This window comes from Protopterus annectens, chromosome 12.part0, assembly GCF_019279795.1.
Source record: "Protopterus annectens isolate FY-2018-M chromosome 12.part0, PAN1.0, whole genome shotgun sequence".
Taxonomy (NCBI): domain Eukaryota; kingdom Metazoa; phylum Chordata; order Ceratodontiformes; family Protopteridae; genus Protopterus; species Protopterus annectens.
This window is the reverse complement of record NC_056746.1, coordinates 4,533,221-4,549,542: the sequence shown is the minus strand read 5'-3', so window position 1 is coordinate 4,549,542 and position 16,322 is coordinate 4,533,221. Positions and strand designations below refer to the sequence as shown.

General features: G+C 42.0%; 1 protein-coding gene across 1 annotated transcript in view; it reads right to left on the bottom strand.

Annotated features, from left to right (window-relative positions):
* Window positions 1-16,322, bottom strand: part of LOC122817306 (serine/threonine-protein kinase SMG1-like) — a gene marked incomplete in the record, with an annotated part of 2,898,779 nt that overhangs the window by 673,830 nt on the left and 2,208,627 nt on the right. Inside the window, 2 exon segments of the mRNA XM_044090530.1 lie at window positions 598-770; window positions 16,256-16,322. The exon segment at window positions 16,256-16,322 is cut by the window's right edge and continues 124 nt beyond it. Of these exon segments, the coding sequence (XP_043946465.1) occupies window positions 598-770; window positions 16,256-16,322 (240 nt within the window).

The window sequence follows — 16,322 nt, the reverse complement described above, 5'->3', positions numbered from 1 at the left end:
TCAAAGTATACGCATGTTAAGCAGTTAAAGTCACTTAAGACAGCAATTTGTTTAAAAAACATTATATAAACACTTAAAGCAGAGGGCAACAGCTTAAATAAAGTGCACTAAAACAATCAAACTCAAACTTGTGCTGTATATGCAATTATACTAAATTCAACTTTGCTTACAACTGAGGAATAGAAAAATGTTCCACATTAACTACTACAGCCTCTCAAGCACAAATGTGTTATAATAAATCAAAGAATTCAGGGCAGGTAAGTCACACATGGGCAGACCTTTTGTGGAAAGCAAGCTTTTCACAAAGTCTGGTCATTCACTCTTGTGGACTAGTACAATTCCCCTCAACTGTGTTCACGATCAAAAGGTTATCTGGACTGAAACTCATAACAGTTGTAAATCTGCAGCCCAGCTGTTAACTTATCAAGGGTTCTAGGGTTTCGAGTCATGCTGAAGACTGATAAAATACATGACAAGAAACGCACAAAAAAAAAATTACTGATCAAACTGGATCATGTCTCACAAATGGGTTTGACTGTTTCTGAGATCATGACATTGAATGTCTACAAATGAACACAATGAATTTTCTTGGCATACCTAGGTCTAGTGGTGTACTGATTTCTTGAAGCAAACTGGTGAGCTGTGTTGCCTCTAAGCTAGTAAATGCAGTCTGATACTGATTTATCCACTGTTCAAATTCATTCAGCTTCACTTGGATCGCTTCTTGGACAGCCCTTTGCTGAGACTGCAGCTGGGTATGCTCAGTATACCTGTAATTGCACAAAAGAAATACTGGTTAATAAATGTAGAAAAATAATCTTTTCGTTAAGATGAAATGTAATGTAACTACAGACTTGAAAGCTTCTTCATGCAGTGCAAATCTTTTATTCTAGAACAAAGACATCCACATAAGCTACATCATTTGACTTGCAGTACCAGTTACATTACAGTAAAAAGAAATTCATGCTAATTCAAGGTATGCAATGTCCTTTTGTAAGCTTGGTAATTAAAGAGGAAATGTGGAATTCAGAATGAGTTCTGCCCTCCCACCAACCAACTCGCACTTTCAAAACAAGCGTTTTCATAAGGAATATATTCCTTTCAAGCTTATGCTAGAACTTATTCTAGGGTTTAGGAAATAATCAACTGTAATACCACACAGACTGCTTCAATATACTTCCAGTAAAGTGTACAGTACTGAAGCTTTTTTCCTGAAATGAAATTCCTCAGCCAGCCAAGCAAATTCAGCCACACCTTTTTACATAAATAAATTACAGCTGTGCAAGAACTTACCATTACAGTAGATGTTCTACTGATGACTGTTGCAGTATTCCAATACTGACAGGTTTATTTCACAGAGATAACCTTACATCCGGATGGGGTACCAAAGCCAAAAAGCCCTCCTTAAGGTCATACATCTTAAGTATAATCTAAGCCTGTGAGTGTAAGGGTACATAAATGGACTACAAGTGGGAGATCCTCAGACTATCTCAAAGTCAAGAGACCTGAAGACATCAAAAGGGGGGGGGGGGGGGGGCACAAAAATTAAGGAAAGCGTGGAGATGGTTCCCCTTAGCTTCATGAAAATCCAGAGAATACACAGTAGAAAACAGGAGGAAGAAGGGTGGTAAGTAATACTACAACAGTGAACAGTAGGACATCTACTGTCATGGTAAGTTCTTACACAAATGTAATATGTCCTTCCTTGGATCACTGTTGCAGTATTGCAGTACTATTGGGTAATTCACAAAGCTCAGTTAGAATGGGAGTATAAACCAGGAATGTATCAATCAATATAGTACAGACCTAGCAAAATAATCCCTCAATCTAGAGAAAGCATCTACCCTATAGTATTTCATGAAAAGTGTGCACAGATGACTACCTCTAAAATAGCCCTGGAATCAATTCCCTTGTAAAAGGCTACACATGAAGAAACTGAATGGAATGGGCCTTACCGGAGAAAATAGGGATTTGCCTTGATGGGAATAACCAAATTAAATGGATTTTGAAATCCAACTGCTAGCTTACTTGGAGACAGGATTACTCAACTTGAATTCCTGGAATGAAACCAACAGCTCTGTCTGTCTTCCTAATGTCTTTTATCTTTTTGAAATATAATCTGAGCAGCCTATGCACAACCAGTGAGTGCAGAAGTCTTTCACCCTTGTTTTCGAGGTTTGGAAAAAAGTAGGCAACAGTGATCTATGGACAGACATATAATATTCTGTAAGGTTGTTGTTATTCTCTTTAAGTACCTGAATCCAAAATCCTACTATCTCCTTACTTATCAATCCACCCTTTTCATCACCACCCCTTTGCACTTTGATTTACAACTTTGTGTGTGTATATATGAGCTTTAATTGCACAGCCTGGTTGAGAGAACTCTTTACCACTTTTAAAGCATAAAGGAAGGACTGAACCCAAGAGTTACCCTATCCTTATGGAAGATAAAGAAGGGAGTTGAGGCCATTAGGACTAGGAGCTCTAAAACCCTTCTGTCAAAAGGGCCACTAATAGAATGGTTTTCCAAGTACAAAATTTAAAAAATGTCGAAACTGTTGGTTTGAAAGGTGGCTGGGTACGTTTTTCTGAGACCAAGTTAAGGTCCCAAGGAGGAGGGACAACCCTCCTAGGTGCGTTCATATGAAGGACACCCTTAAGGAACTGCTTCACTTCAACTCTAGAGAGTAGGGGTGGGGGATATATCAAGGGACATACATCCAGAAAAGGCAGATATGTGCCTTGATAGAGGAATAGGCTAGACCAGCTCTTAAGAGCTCACAAACATATGAAAGTATAGTGGGAACCCCAGTTTGAATGGGATTCTCTCACTCCTTTTGTGACACTACATTGAAAATCTTTTCCATTTAGATAAATAAGATCTTCAAGTGGTAAGTTTCCTTGCCTCCTGGAGAACCTGGAGCACATCCTTCAGAAAACTGGTGCCTGACATGGATTACAACTATATCATTCAGAATGCCAACTTGAGGCCTAGCATGTTGGGATGAAGCTGAGAACCCCTTTTCTGTGTGTGCAGGTCCACTCTGTAGAATAACTAACTTGTGATGATGATCGCTGGCCAGACGATGAAGGGGGGATGAATGCTGCCTGGTCAAAAGGGAACCACCAGCAAGACTTTCAGTCTATCCCTCTGGATCTTTAACAGAACCTTCAAAATTAGGGGATATGAAGGGAAGGTATAAAGAAACTTCCCCTCCCATGAAAAAGACATGGCGCCTGTCCTCCAGGCCCAAGGCAAAGGATCCTGGAGCAAAACAGCCTGAGCTGTTTATTGTGCATGGAGGCAAATAGCTATCTGAGGAAATCCACATTTGTGAACTACATCTAGGAAAACTTTCCTATTTAGCATCCATTCATGAGGATCTTCCAGGGACCTTCCTAGTTAATCTGCCAGAACACTGTCCTGGGACAGAATGTAAACTGCTTGTATGGGACACAGCTGCTTTTTTAGTTTGGTCCCATGCAAGAAGAGCCAGTCTGCACAGTTGGAAAGACCATCACCCCCCATTTGTTTATATGCATGACATTTGTGTTGTCTTGGTAAACTCTGAGGGGACCTGTCTTCAACGAGTATGCGTGGTTTCCCAAATCTTTTGCATACAATAAGTGCATAAGTCACAAACCTGGATGAGTGGTCTCATTTCTTTCACAATGATATGTTCCTTCCTTTGTTTGGGTAACTCTTGGCTTTGAAATGTTAAGGAGCCTAACCAAGCACCCCAATCTAAATCAGTTGCATCTGTCTGCAATTCTTGAGCGGGAGCAACTGGTCTGAATGGTAGTCATGGTCTCAGCTGTACCTGAGAGATCCACTAAATTTTAGGAAGTAATGGAATCTGACTGCCTGATGGGCAGCAATGTTGAACCCTGAGAGACTTTAGGTAACAATGGATCAGATTTGACAGTTTTTTGTGAGAGGCAGCTTATATAAAAAGATAGTCAAGGTATGGGAATATCTGAATTCCTTGATTCCTGCAAATGACTATATGAGGTTGTACACATTTTGTAAAAACCCTGGGAGCTGTGGATAACCTAAAGGGTAAAATAGAAAACAGTGTGATGAATAAGCAAGACAACCTGAGAAATTTTGCCTAAGAGTGAATAGGAATGTGAAGGAATGTGAAGGCAAGCATACTTCAAATCCAAGTTTACCAGGGAAGTATATAGTAAAATAAAGGGTAGAAAAGTTTGAAGGGAAAACATTTTGAAAGAAGGTACCTTCAGAAAGGTACTGAGGTGAGACAAATCTAGAATGGGTCTCCAGTCTCCTCCTTTTCTGGATACTAGGAAAAATCAGGCATAAGAAGCCTTTTCCTAGATGGAATGGTAGAACAGATTATATGGCACATTGGTCACAAAGACCCTATAAATAGAGGGAGATGGCGCATCTGGGTTGGCAGGAGGAGGGGGGGGAATGCCTCTGAAGGCGGGAATTTCCTTCCATGACATTTTGTAGCCTTGCTGAATAATGGATAAAAACCCACCTGTCTGAAGTAATGAGCTGCCAAGCTGAAGGGGGATTAATTATTTTGGCAGGGAAGGGGGAATGACTAAAAGGGGAAAGAAGTGGCAGAAAGCAGTCAAGTTGATTTGTCTGGAAAGGGAGGTTTCCTAGATTTGGAGCCTCTTGCAGATTTGTCCGGATATCATTTTCTTGGCATTTTCCTGCCCTTTAGTGCAAATTTTGTCCCTCTACGAGCACAGAAAGTGGGATTAGTCATACCTGGGAACTGAGGTAAGAAAAATGTGCTTGAAATCATGCACTCTTTCCTTTCTTCTGTAAGGTTGTAAACAGTACTGCTACAGCAGTGCCAAACAGTAGGTCCCTGTTACGGGGAGAGTCTAATAGCTTAGCTTTGACATCCTCTGGAAGGGACTATGAATAAAGCTATGTTAATCTTCTGAAAGCAGATCCAGTAATAGCCATCCTGGTGTGCCTACCATTTGATCGTATGTCAGGCCACTCTAGTAGCCTGACCTATCATTGAAATTGCCTTCTGCTTAATATCAGAAACTACTTAGTCAAAGTCTTGTTCAATTCATAATGAATAGACAACATATACTTTGTCATTCGGGTTTGATAATTCAATGCCCTGAGGTCAAGAGTGACAAAAATGCATACCTTCATTCCAAATCAGTCCATGGGCCTACTGTCTTTGTCTGAAAGTAAAACATTAGCAGAAGGTAACAGTTCAGAAGGCTTTTTTTGTAGGGGATAAATCAAATACGCCAGAGAGCATTCATCAGAATCAGATTCTTCTTCTCAGAAGATTATTCATACGTCTCTTCTGGGTGAGGGAAGTAGGACATGAAGTAGAAAGAGTCGAAGGAGGTTTGAGAGACAAAATGCCCTTGTACAGGCCTTGTGAAAACTCCATCCATTACTCTTCTTGAGCCATACCAGATGGAGAAACCTTCGTAGGGAGTGTCTGCTTTTACAAAACACTGCGGATCTGAACTCGGCTCACCTGAAAGATCCAAGCACCTGTCCCTTGACCAGAATTTGAGGTATGCTCTCCACTCCATCAGAAATAATGATTAGTCATATCGGACATGCAGGAATCAGGTGCCACACTGGCCTCTAGCAGGCAGCGGTAGCCTGAGAAGTGATCTGGCATACCATAGGTTCCTGCAATACCTCAACAGGTACATCACAAAGTCTGACTGGGCTGACAATGCTACAGGCCTAGCCTTTTGAATTTTTTTTTTTTGGAGTAAGAGAATGTCGGATGCTGCAGGTTATGCCATTTTGGATTAGGTGAGGCACTTTAAGTGCTGGATCTTTGAAGTATTTAGCGAGGAAAAATATGTACACAGTTTTCAAAACAAACGACTGTCAAATCTTACAATTTTTACAGTTGTGTTCAACCTCAAGACAAAACAAGCACTAGGAGAGGAAGTGCTTATAAGGAGTCTGCCTACCACAACCACACTTCCCTCTCTTAGCTGACATCTAACAAACACCAAGTACAAGAAAAAAGAAGATTCCAAAATGGGGCATTTACCAGAGTAACCAAAGGCAGAAGTCTCACCAACTATCAAGTGGAGAGAGAGATGGGAGTGAGACCTAATTCAGACTTGCGGCAAAATATTCTGTGGATCTTACACTCCTACGTCCCCCGCTTATGTACCTTACACTAAACAGGCTGTCCTATGTCAGATGTATGGCCATATGGAAGATGTTTTTGCCTTTGTTACCTCACACAAGACACCAGGTTACCTCAGTGAGACAATCCAGCAGTACTGGAATACTGCAACAGTGATCTAAAGAATTACATGTAAAAATGTATATGGTTGTTGCTATTCTCCTTAAGGAGCTGTGTCCAAAATACTGTTATCACCTTACTTCTCAACCCTTTTCACTATCATCCCATTCCACTTTGACATAAATTTCTGCTTGTGTTATGAATATGAGCTTTAACTGTATAACTCTAAAATATCCCTTCAAATCAGGTAATCCAAAACCACCTTGCTCTATGGCCAGAATCAACTTATCTCATTTAACTCTTGCCCTCTTTCCCCTCGCAAATAAATCCCTTCAATTCTTTTGTGGTGCACAACTGGTCAGCTTATATGCCTGTCCAGTATATAAAAATAAAAGAACTAAACATTTTCACCGACTGTATCTCTCTCTCCATATCTATAATCAAGTACAGTTGTCTACACTTACCATAAATGTACATGTTCGAGTGGATTCACTGTTGCAGTCATCACATTTGGGTTATCTGCTTGCAGTAGCCCTCAGTCGGCCTGATTAACAAAGTCTTGGGTCCTGCATCAGTTGCTGTCTCATCTTCCATGACATCAGGTAGTCAGGGGTATAAAGCATGCAGCCGACGCCATTACATCAGTTTTTCTTGCCCCAGATGTCAGGTGCCCCCATAATGGGAAGCAATTATATATACAAGGTTACACCTCCAACAAAAGAGCAAATACACCAAAAAGCTTTAAGCACAGAATGCAAGAATAGATGTATAGCCAATAGAAGTCAGGGGGCTGGAGGGAGGGTAATTGGGACTGCAACAGTGAATACACTCGAACATCTACATTTATGGTAAGTGTACATAACTGTACTATGTTCTTCGTGTTTCACTGTTGCAGTCATCACATTTGCTAAGAATGGGAGGAGGAAATTAGGTAGCATTAGGACCAGCTGTAAGGCCCTGCAAGACTGCGGTGGCAAAGCCAGCTCTGGATTTAGAAAAAATTGGCAAATGGTAATGCTTGGTGAAGGTATGTACAGAACTCCAGGTAGCAGCTTCAAGGATGTCCCTGATAGGGACACCTCTGAGAAAGGCTGTAGAGGTAGATGCAGCCCTGGTTGAATGTGGTCTAATCCCCTGTGGGGTAGGTTTTCCATGGTACTTATAGCAGAAATGAATGCAATGGCCTATCCATTTAGAGATGGTTTGCTTTGAAATGGCCTTCCCCTCTGCCCCTGCAGCAAATGCAACCAGCAGTTGTTCAGATTTCCTGAGAGGTTTAGTCCTGTCCAAATAAAACCTAAGTAATCTGTGCACATCTAAGGAGTGCAGTATTCTGGATTAGAAAAGAAGGTTGGCAAATGAATGGACTGATTAAGGGCCACACTGGATACCACCTTGGGCATGAAGGAGGGATTGGTCCTGAGGGACACTCTGTCCGTATGAAATATGATGAAAGGTTCCACTGCCATGAGGGCCTGTAATTCAGACACCCTTCTTGCTGAAGTGATGGCTAAAAGGAAGGCGGTTTTCCAAGAAAGGAATTTCAACTCTGCATTTGCAGCTGGCTCAAAAGGAGGTAGAGTGAGTTTTTCCAATACAAAGTTAAGGTCCCAGGCTGGAGTAGGGGCTCTCCTGGGTGGTCTTAAGTTTTTGGCCACTCTAAGGAACTACTTCAGCAATGGATGAGAGAAGAGGGGTGGTTCTGTGCTGTAATGAGCTGACATGGCTGAGGCATGAATTTTGATGGAGGAAAAGGAAAGGCCCTTGTGCAGCATCTCAGTTAAGTATTGAAGAATCTGAGGTAAATTGGGTGCTGCATTGCCGATTCCCTGAGTTTGGTTCCCGGAACAGAATCTTTTCCATTTTTCACCATAAGATTTTCTAGTACCAGGCCTCCTTGCCTCCAGAATGACACCCAACACTTGCTTATAGAGGGATGGTAACGGAGAGATCAAGTAATTAGCCAGGCTGCCAGGTTCAGGGTTTGAAGCTGTGAGTGCAGAATCTGGCCCTCCTACTGGGACAGCAGGGCAGGGGTCTGAGGCAGGTGCCAGCAGTGACACACTGCACAAAAGGGAGTACCCAGTGTTGGCGTGGCCAGTCTGGTGCAATCAGTACCATCCTTGGTTTTTCCTGTTTAATCTTTAGTAGTACCTTGGAGAAGAGAGGCAGAGGGGGAAAGGCATAAACTGAAAGGTTTTTCCAGGTGAAGGACAGGGCATCCACTTTCCAAGCTTGTTTGTGGGGAGTCCTTGTGCAGAATTTTTCAAACTGGTAGTTCTGGTGAGGCAAACAGGTCTATATCTGGGCTCTCCCATTTGTTTCTCAAGATGTTGAATATCATTGGTTCCAGTTTCCACTTGTGTGGGTCCATGAGATTTCTGCTTAGTTCGTCTGCCAATGTATTTAGCTTTCCTGGCAGGAAATGAGCCTGTAGGTGCACTTGGTAGCTCAAGGCTGTGTTCCACAGAGCCACGGCTAGTCTGCAGAGAGGGTAGGAGGGGGTTCCCCCCTGCTTGTTTATGTACCACATAACAGTGGTGTTGTCCTTTACCATTAATTGCCCTGGAAGAATGTGGTCCTTGAAGGTTGTCAGAGCATTCTGTACAGCTAACATTTTTTTTCGATTGATATGCAGGTACATTTGACTTGCCATGAATGCACTTCCCTGCCAAGTGAGCCCCCCATGCATAGTCTGATGCATCTATTGTTAGGGTTTGGGCAGCAGGGGGTAGGAGTGAATGGCAGTCCCTGGTTTTGGTGGCAGGCCTCTGCTCACCAAAGGAACTCTATCTGCAGACAAGGTATGATAGGAATCATTGCTTCTAGATCATGAGAATGTTGACACCATAGGCTTTTTAGATACTATTGTAGTTTCCTCATATGCAGTCTTGCATATGGAATTAGGAGAATGCAGGAGGCCATGAACCCCAGGGCTTGCAGTATTTTCCTTGCAGATAGCTGGGTCTTTGTGGCCAGTAGTTTGAAGTAGGCTGTCAAATGAACTTGTTTTTCTGGCATGAGAAAGGCCATCTGGGAAGTTGTGTTCAAGCTTTCTCCCAGGAATACAATTTCTTGGTAGGGTACAAGATGCCATTTCCTTTTGTTTATGGTGTACCCCAGAGAAGTTAGCAATTTCTGTACAAACACCAAATGATTCAATAGTATGTCCTGGCTTTCTGCCTGAATTAGGCAACCGTCCAGGTATGGAAGATATTTGGATATTTCCTTGCCTGCAAAATGCAATGAGTGGAGCTAGGCAATTGTGAATACCCTGGGCGCAGGAGATAAGCCAAAGGGCAGTGCAGAGAACTGATGGTGCATGCAACCTGCTTTGAAGCGTAGGTATCTTCTGCAAGAGTCCCTTTTTGGGATGTGCAGGTACACTTCCTTTAAATCCAGTGCTGCCAACCAAGCATCCTTGCCTAGCATAGGAAGCAGCTGGTGAAGAGTTAGCATCTTAAATTTTGGGATCACCAAAAATGTGTTTAGGATAGAGAGGTCCAGGATAGGACGTCAGGACTGGGCTTTTCTGGGCACCAGGAAAAATCTCGAGTAGAAACCTTGTCCCCTTTCCTCTTCTGGAACAGGTTGAATAGCCCTGATACTTGAGAGAGAATTTGCTTTTGAGCCTCTGCCCACTGATTTGGGGGAAGATCTGGCCAACTGTTTGGGGTTGGTAAGGAGTGAAAGTGGAATCTGTATCCTTTGGAAAGTATATTTAAAACCCATTTGTCCTGGATAATGAGTTCCCAATTTTTTGGCTGCCAGGCAATCTTTCCCCCTAAAGGAATAGTCAGTTGTGCAGGGCTTGGAAGATTTAAAGTTAAGTCACTGAGACAGTTTACCATAGGGGGGAGTCTTACCACTCCCTGCTTTGGAAGTGGGAGCCCCCCACTGCTTAGTCTTGTGAGTACCTTAGGACTAAAGCCTGGGAGTTCTGCTGGTTCTGGGTTTGGACTGAAGGCTTGGAAGAGGCAGGAAAGGACCAATCATTAGAGGGCTAATGCCTACTAAATCTGGGAGGCTGTACTTGTAGGAAATCTTTAACAGTTTGCATAGATTTAGCTTTTGCCTCCATCTTTTTAAGTACTACCACTTTGTTGCCAAACAGGCGGTCCTGATTGAAGGGAGCATCCCGCAATTTAGCTTTAACATGATCTGGCAAAGATTGCCCCTTAAGCCAGGCATGCCTTCTAACTACAGTCCCAGTGACCGCAGCCCTGCAAGATGCCTCTAGTGAATCAAAACCACATTGCCAAATATGTTTTCCAACTTGTTCAGCAGAATGCATTAAATCCTGTAAATCTTTATTTTCAGCACAGTTAGGAATCAACATCATTTTCTGTTTAAGCAATCTAATATGCTGCTGATACTTTAACAAATGAAACTGGCAGTTTAAGGTCCTAGCTTATGAGAAGCGTCGGCAGCTTTGGACCTATGTGGTCAGCCTCTGTCTTTATCTTTGCATTTTTTCGGAATGTCGGTAGTCGGGTAGCTTACCGAAGCCATATCTGGATAATTGAACAGAGTACCAAAATATTTAGAAGCGTAAATAAACAGACGACTAATAGTTTGTTGTTTAAGTAAGGCACAAAACCGACAGCAAGGTACGTCGTGGTCAGGGCCTAAGCAAGGAATGCAGTACGAATGAAAATCTTTATGAGGTATTTGCTTTCCACAAGAAATACAATTATTAACTTTTACTGACATGGGTTTAAAGCAAGAAAAAGTTTCCCCAACGGGGTACTTAGCTTAGTTGAAGACTTTGGTTCTGAAACTCAAAAATGAAAACTTCAGGAGTCGGCCGACCGGCACTTGCGAGCTGCTTCTGCTTCGGGCACCACACAGCAAGAAAGACTGATGTAATGACATTGGCTGCATGCTTTATACCCCTGACTACCCGACGTCATGGAAGATGAGACAGCAACCGACGCAGGACCCAAGACTTTGTTAATCAGGCCGACTGAAGGCTACTGCAAGCAGATAACCCAAATGTGATGACTGCAAAGTGAAACACAAACATCTTCCAGTTTCACAATATTTGTATTAAGTTTTATTTAGTCTCTTCCCACATATCTTTAAATGTTACAATTGAATCTTTTTTAATCCATACACCTAAATACTTCATCTTATTATGTCCCCATAAATAATGATATTGCTGAATCAATCTGTGGGTACATAGTTTTACCTACATTTATTTTATAACCTGAAAATACCTGAAACTGTCAAAATATTCCACAATACAGGGATATCCTTTTCTGAATTTATCGTCTACAAATAAAGCTAACTTTAGTTATATCCCTGAATTTGCGATCCCCACATTTTACTTTCTAACAGATCTAAATATAAAGCAAATAAAGGGGGCACCCCTGCCTTGTTCCTCTGTTTACACACAGCTTGTCAGAGATGCACCCTCTCGCCATTTGTTGCCTCTGAGCTTCCATAAATCCTCCTAATTAACCCAATTATTCTATCAGGGGAACACAAATGCTATCACTGCCCTACTCAAAATCTCATCTGACTCTACTGAATGGCTTCTCTGCATCAAAAACCACCAATAGTGACGTTTTCTTACTTGCCGTTCCCCTCTGCAACATCATTGTTCTGTTAATGTTGTCAAAACTTGTCTATGTTTACCTTACAGACACAAGGGTTTGATTCTCACATTTGAGGAAAACTGACTAGGCTTAAAATGGCCCACAATGGCAGTTAGCGTCTTACCTATGAACCTAAGACCACAGTGCTTCATATCCATCAATTATTTATTTATTATTCCAGTTTGATAACCGGGGAGGTCCACTGGGCTCAGGGAGCCCATTTTCTGTGAAGGCCCGGGGAGAAAAGCTCCAACAATACATAGTCACATGAACAATTACTAAGAAACTTTGCATTAATGACAAATAAACCGGTGGCATTCATAAAGAAACAATTACAATTTTGTTTGTGTGTAAAAGACAGGTAAAATGGCCTTGAGGCTAGATTTTACAGTATAGTTATATATACAAAATACAAATGAGCAAGGTTAGCTAGGTGAGAGGTTAGCCAGGAGTAAAAGTGGAGGAGACCTTGAGAGGTAGCAAAACCTTTGCCATTCTCTTACCTAGTATAGATGTAAACACTTTACAATCATGGTTTTAAAATTGAAACAGGTCTGCATGAAGCTGAACCATCAATAAATGGTAAGAATGTCATCAAGAATAGTACGCCTTCATCAAAAACTGATGAACGACTATGTGCGAATCACTACACAGCAAAATTTAAGTAAAACTGACTGACCCGTTGTTCCTGGAAAGACTAATTAAAAGAGCGAGCTGCAGCCCTGCAGCATGAGACTAGTGTTGTTCATCACAGAAAAACTGGAACAATTGAAATATGGTCAGGACTCAAGAAACAAAAGGATAAATAAACACAGGGTACTTAAACTCCAACACTCGCATTATACACCCACAAAAGCTCTCTCTGGTCAGCGCCAGGCTAGCAAAATGCAGTGGTCATTAGAATCTACGGTAGACCAAAAAAGTTCACATTGGGGTCAGTAAGAAGATGCTCACTGAGGTCGCAGACTATAGAAGAGATCAACCTTTCTACAGGGCACAAAGGCCTGAATCAGGTTGCCCTCAAGTCGCACTATGGCACCTGTTTACCTGGTAGGAGGGGTCAGAAGCCAGATGTAATTCTAAGCTGAAGGAGGAGTAATACAAGAAAGATGTGGATGAGTAGAAGACTCACTGTCATTGTCCATATCAGATATGGCAGTTTGAGATTCTCCTAATCTGAAAAGCACAGGACACCAGTTACCTAAAGAACTCATATGGTTCAGCAGGAATCAACAACATTTTTTGTCTCTCCCACTCAAGCTGACCATCAGTGGACCTTGGTGCCTCTCTACATGATTGCCTGGTCTACCTACTTCTGCCGGCCTGCTACTGATTAACTCTAAGAGATGGAGCTGTTGGGGAGATCAAGGCGTCTCAGGTCCATGTCATGCTGCTGCTATCCCCTCCTCCCATGTGCGCCCAACAAAGGTGGGGTGTGAACTTGGTGGACTACACCAACCCACTCCTCACTTCTGCAACAAGAAGGCCTTGGTAAGCTGCCCAAACCACCCAAAGGAAGCACTCCAAGAGGTCTGGTGGCTTGCCGCCTTCTCTGCCAGCACCTCAGACATCTCAGCCACTAATCAAACCCAGGTTGCCTGGGCTGTAACTTGGGCTTAATCCCTCCAGGTCACAGTGCTGGACAGAAATCAAAACTTGAATGATCTAGCCAAAGTTACTGACAGGTGGACAGACGCTTGCACTGACTTTACATCAAATTCTTTTGAAGTGTATTTTCATATCCACGACTCAAGCCATAATCAAACATCAAATGTGGATTTAAAAAGTCCAAGCCTAGGAAAGCAAACCCTGCACTTGAATACCAGACAGATTACTCAACACTATGGAATAACTAAACAAATCCCTAGGTACAAATCTAGATGTCCTGTATTTGTTTAGTTGCACCTGTGGTGGAGAAGCTGGCATGGGGTGACAGGGTTCTGATGAGGTTGTGCACGTTTCACTCATGAAACAAGACTTGGGCATGCATGCCTAGGGTGCATGGTCTAATTCTCCAGTGGAGACTGAAAAACATGTGAGGTGTCTGCTGTAAGGTGATAAGAACTTGGAGGTGGGTACTGTTTGAGGTTTTTGACATATATGGAAGTAGGCAATGCTCAACACTAAAGCACCCTGCATGACTTGCTTCAGCACCAGTGGATGAGGGCAAAACAGTGTTCAGAAACCCCTGATCGCCTGCACTGACAATGGCACCACTCCCAACACTTGACTCTGTCTTCAAGAGGTGAACAAATGGGTCTGCTAGTGTCTGGGTGCAGGGAGGCTTCATGTTCAGGTGTTCAGAATAAGAAGCACCACATATATCCACTTTTTGGAGCCTCCTGATCCACAATGAGAAAGTGGCTGGTCCATGAAGGGCAGTCACTGCTACTGAATAAATTCACCATCCGTGGCTGGTTGACTCAAATCTGTAATCTTCATGACAAGGCTGACTAAGGAGGTTCAGGTGTGGACCACACCTTTGAATATCTCTATTATGTTCTTGCTCGACATACAGTGATGCTCCATACTGTGTCTTGGACTATGTGCAGGATCTACCACCAGTCCTCAAATAAACTCCTGCCTGGTACTAACTCTGCAAAGGGAGTTAATAAATCTTCCTAACCTGGATGCTGAGTAGCCCTTGACTAAAGTGCTGACATGTGATAATTATCAATATCATGTTTTTCCTCATAAGAGTACACGCAATCCTGGTGTGGATCCTGGTTTGTAACAATGAACACACAGGGATTTATGATACTTAAGTTTGAGATTTTAATGAAAGGATCAAGATCTGAATTTTGCAAGAGGGAAAAAAAAAAAAAAAAAAAAAAAAAAAAAAAATGGAAAGCCCTGGGAACAAGCATGCTGATGCAGCAAGTTACAATACAACAAACAAGGCATGCACTGGTCAGGGTCTCGTACATCCTTCAACACTGGGTTTTCCTCCTTTACATGTTGGAAAAGGAACAAGAACACATCAAGACTTTCCTTAACATTCCAGTTTTTTCAGTCACCTGCCTTACAACCTGCCTACCAGAGTGCACTGTGAAATTTCTACTACTTCCACAAGCTTTGCTTAAATTCACACATCAGATCCTTTGAAGAGGAATGTATGCTTAACAAAAGGAAGATCCAGAAGACTGTGGTCATCTGGTCATGGCTAAAGCATCTTCAACTTCAAACTAGGATCATAACGAAGTTATGAGCCCATGACCTCTGAAAGGTGCTTAGTGACAATGCCCTACAGTTTATCCTTCCCAAAAGGAAAAGGTAGGAACTTGAATGACCACCCAATGTTAGTCCAACCAGCAAGAAGTGTCCTGATTAACTCAGAGTGGAAACTCTCATTGGGCACACTGGTTGTCGTATGCCGAACAGAATTCCACCCTTCAAGTTTTCTGAATATCTTCTTATAAAAAAATTCAGAAGTCTACTCCCTCCCTCTCTGGTTTCTGTGAAACGGGCACGAATATGCATGGTCTTAATTACTGTAAACTGACTAAGATATCATATGTATAAAGACCACAGCTGCACTGATACATATTTGCGAAACCATAACCATTCTAGCCTGAATGTGGAAGCTTGACTTCGACTTTCAGTCCTTACCTTCACTAACAAAATTAACCAAAGAAGATTGTCAATGCCATATTTCAATGATGCGCTGCTTATAGTGTCAGAGAATTGGAAAGTGGCCCCGTGTAAACAAAGCAGTCAAGCCTTTCAGGATTTCCAAAGATGACCCTTCTCATATATTTGGGACAAGGCAAGTCTTTGTGGCATCTCTGCCCCAACAAGGATTTTAAAGTTGAAAGCTGCATTCCTTCAGATAGACATTATAAAACATTTGTGGAATTAAAACCTTTTTAAAGTTTGTATTTTTATAAGTCATATCAGATTCCTACACAACTTGTGTTTAACTTCTGCTTATTCTTTTATATCAAAATTTTCCAGTAAATATTTATGAAAAAAGATCTTCATACAAGCTTAACAAAACATCAAAATCTGGTAAAAAGAAAAAAAAAAACTCAAAATGGAAACCGAAACCGCCAAAAATACAACAAAGTCATTGGACCTCAACAGTCTTGGTGATGCCCTTCAAGAACTGTTACCAAGTCATGGTGAAAAGTCCTTAAGGGGGTGGCTGCTTTTTCCCCCTACTCCTTCAGCATCAGTGACAGGAAGGAATTAAAAGACAGATCCACAGACACTTCTGAAAAATCTGTTTTGGTGTGCCTCCTACTGGCACAGCAATGGCCTGCTGATTGATGTTAGAGAGGTTAAACTTGAGTAGGTCAAAGTGTGGCTTTTAACAGCATACAGAACACTATGGTAATTCAATAAACATTAGAAAAGGAACAAAATCTTACTGTACTTTAAAGTGTAAATGTAAGACGCGCTCTCACTTTTTTAAAACTTTCAGTATACCTGTGCTGTAGTGTATGGGCAGGATGATCACACCTCTCAGCCCCTTCCAGAAACTCAATTTCTTCCA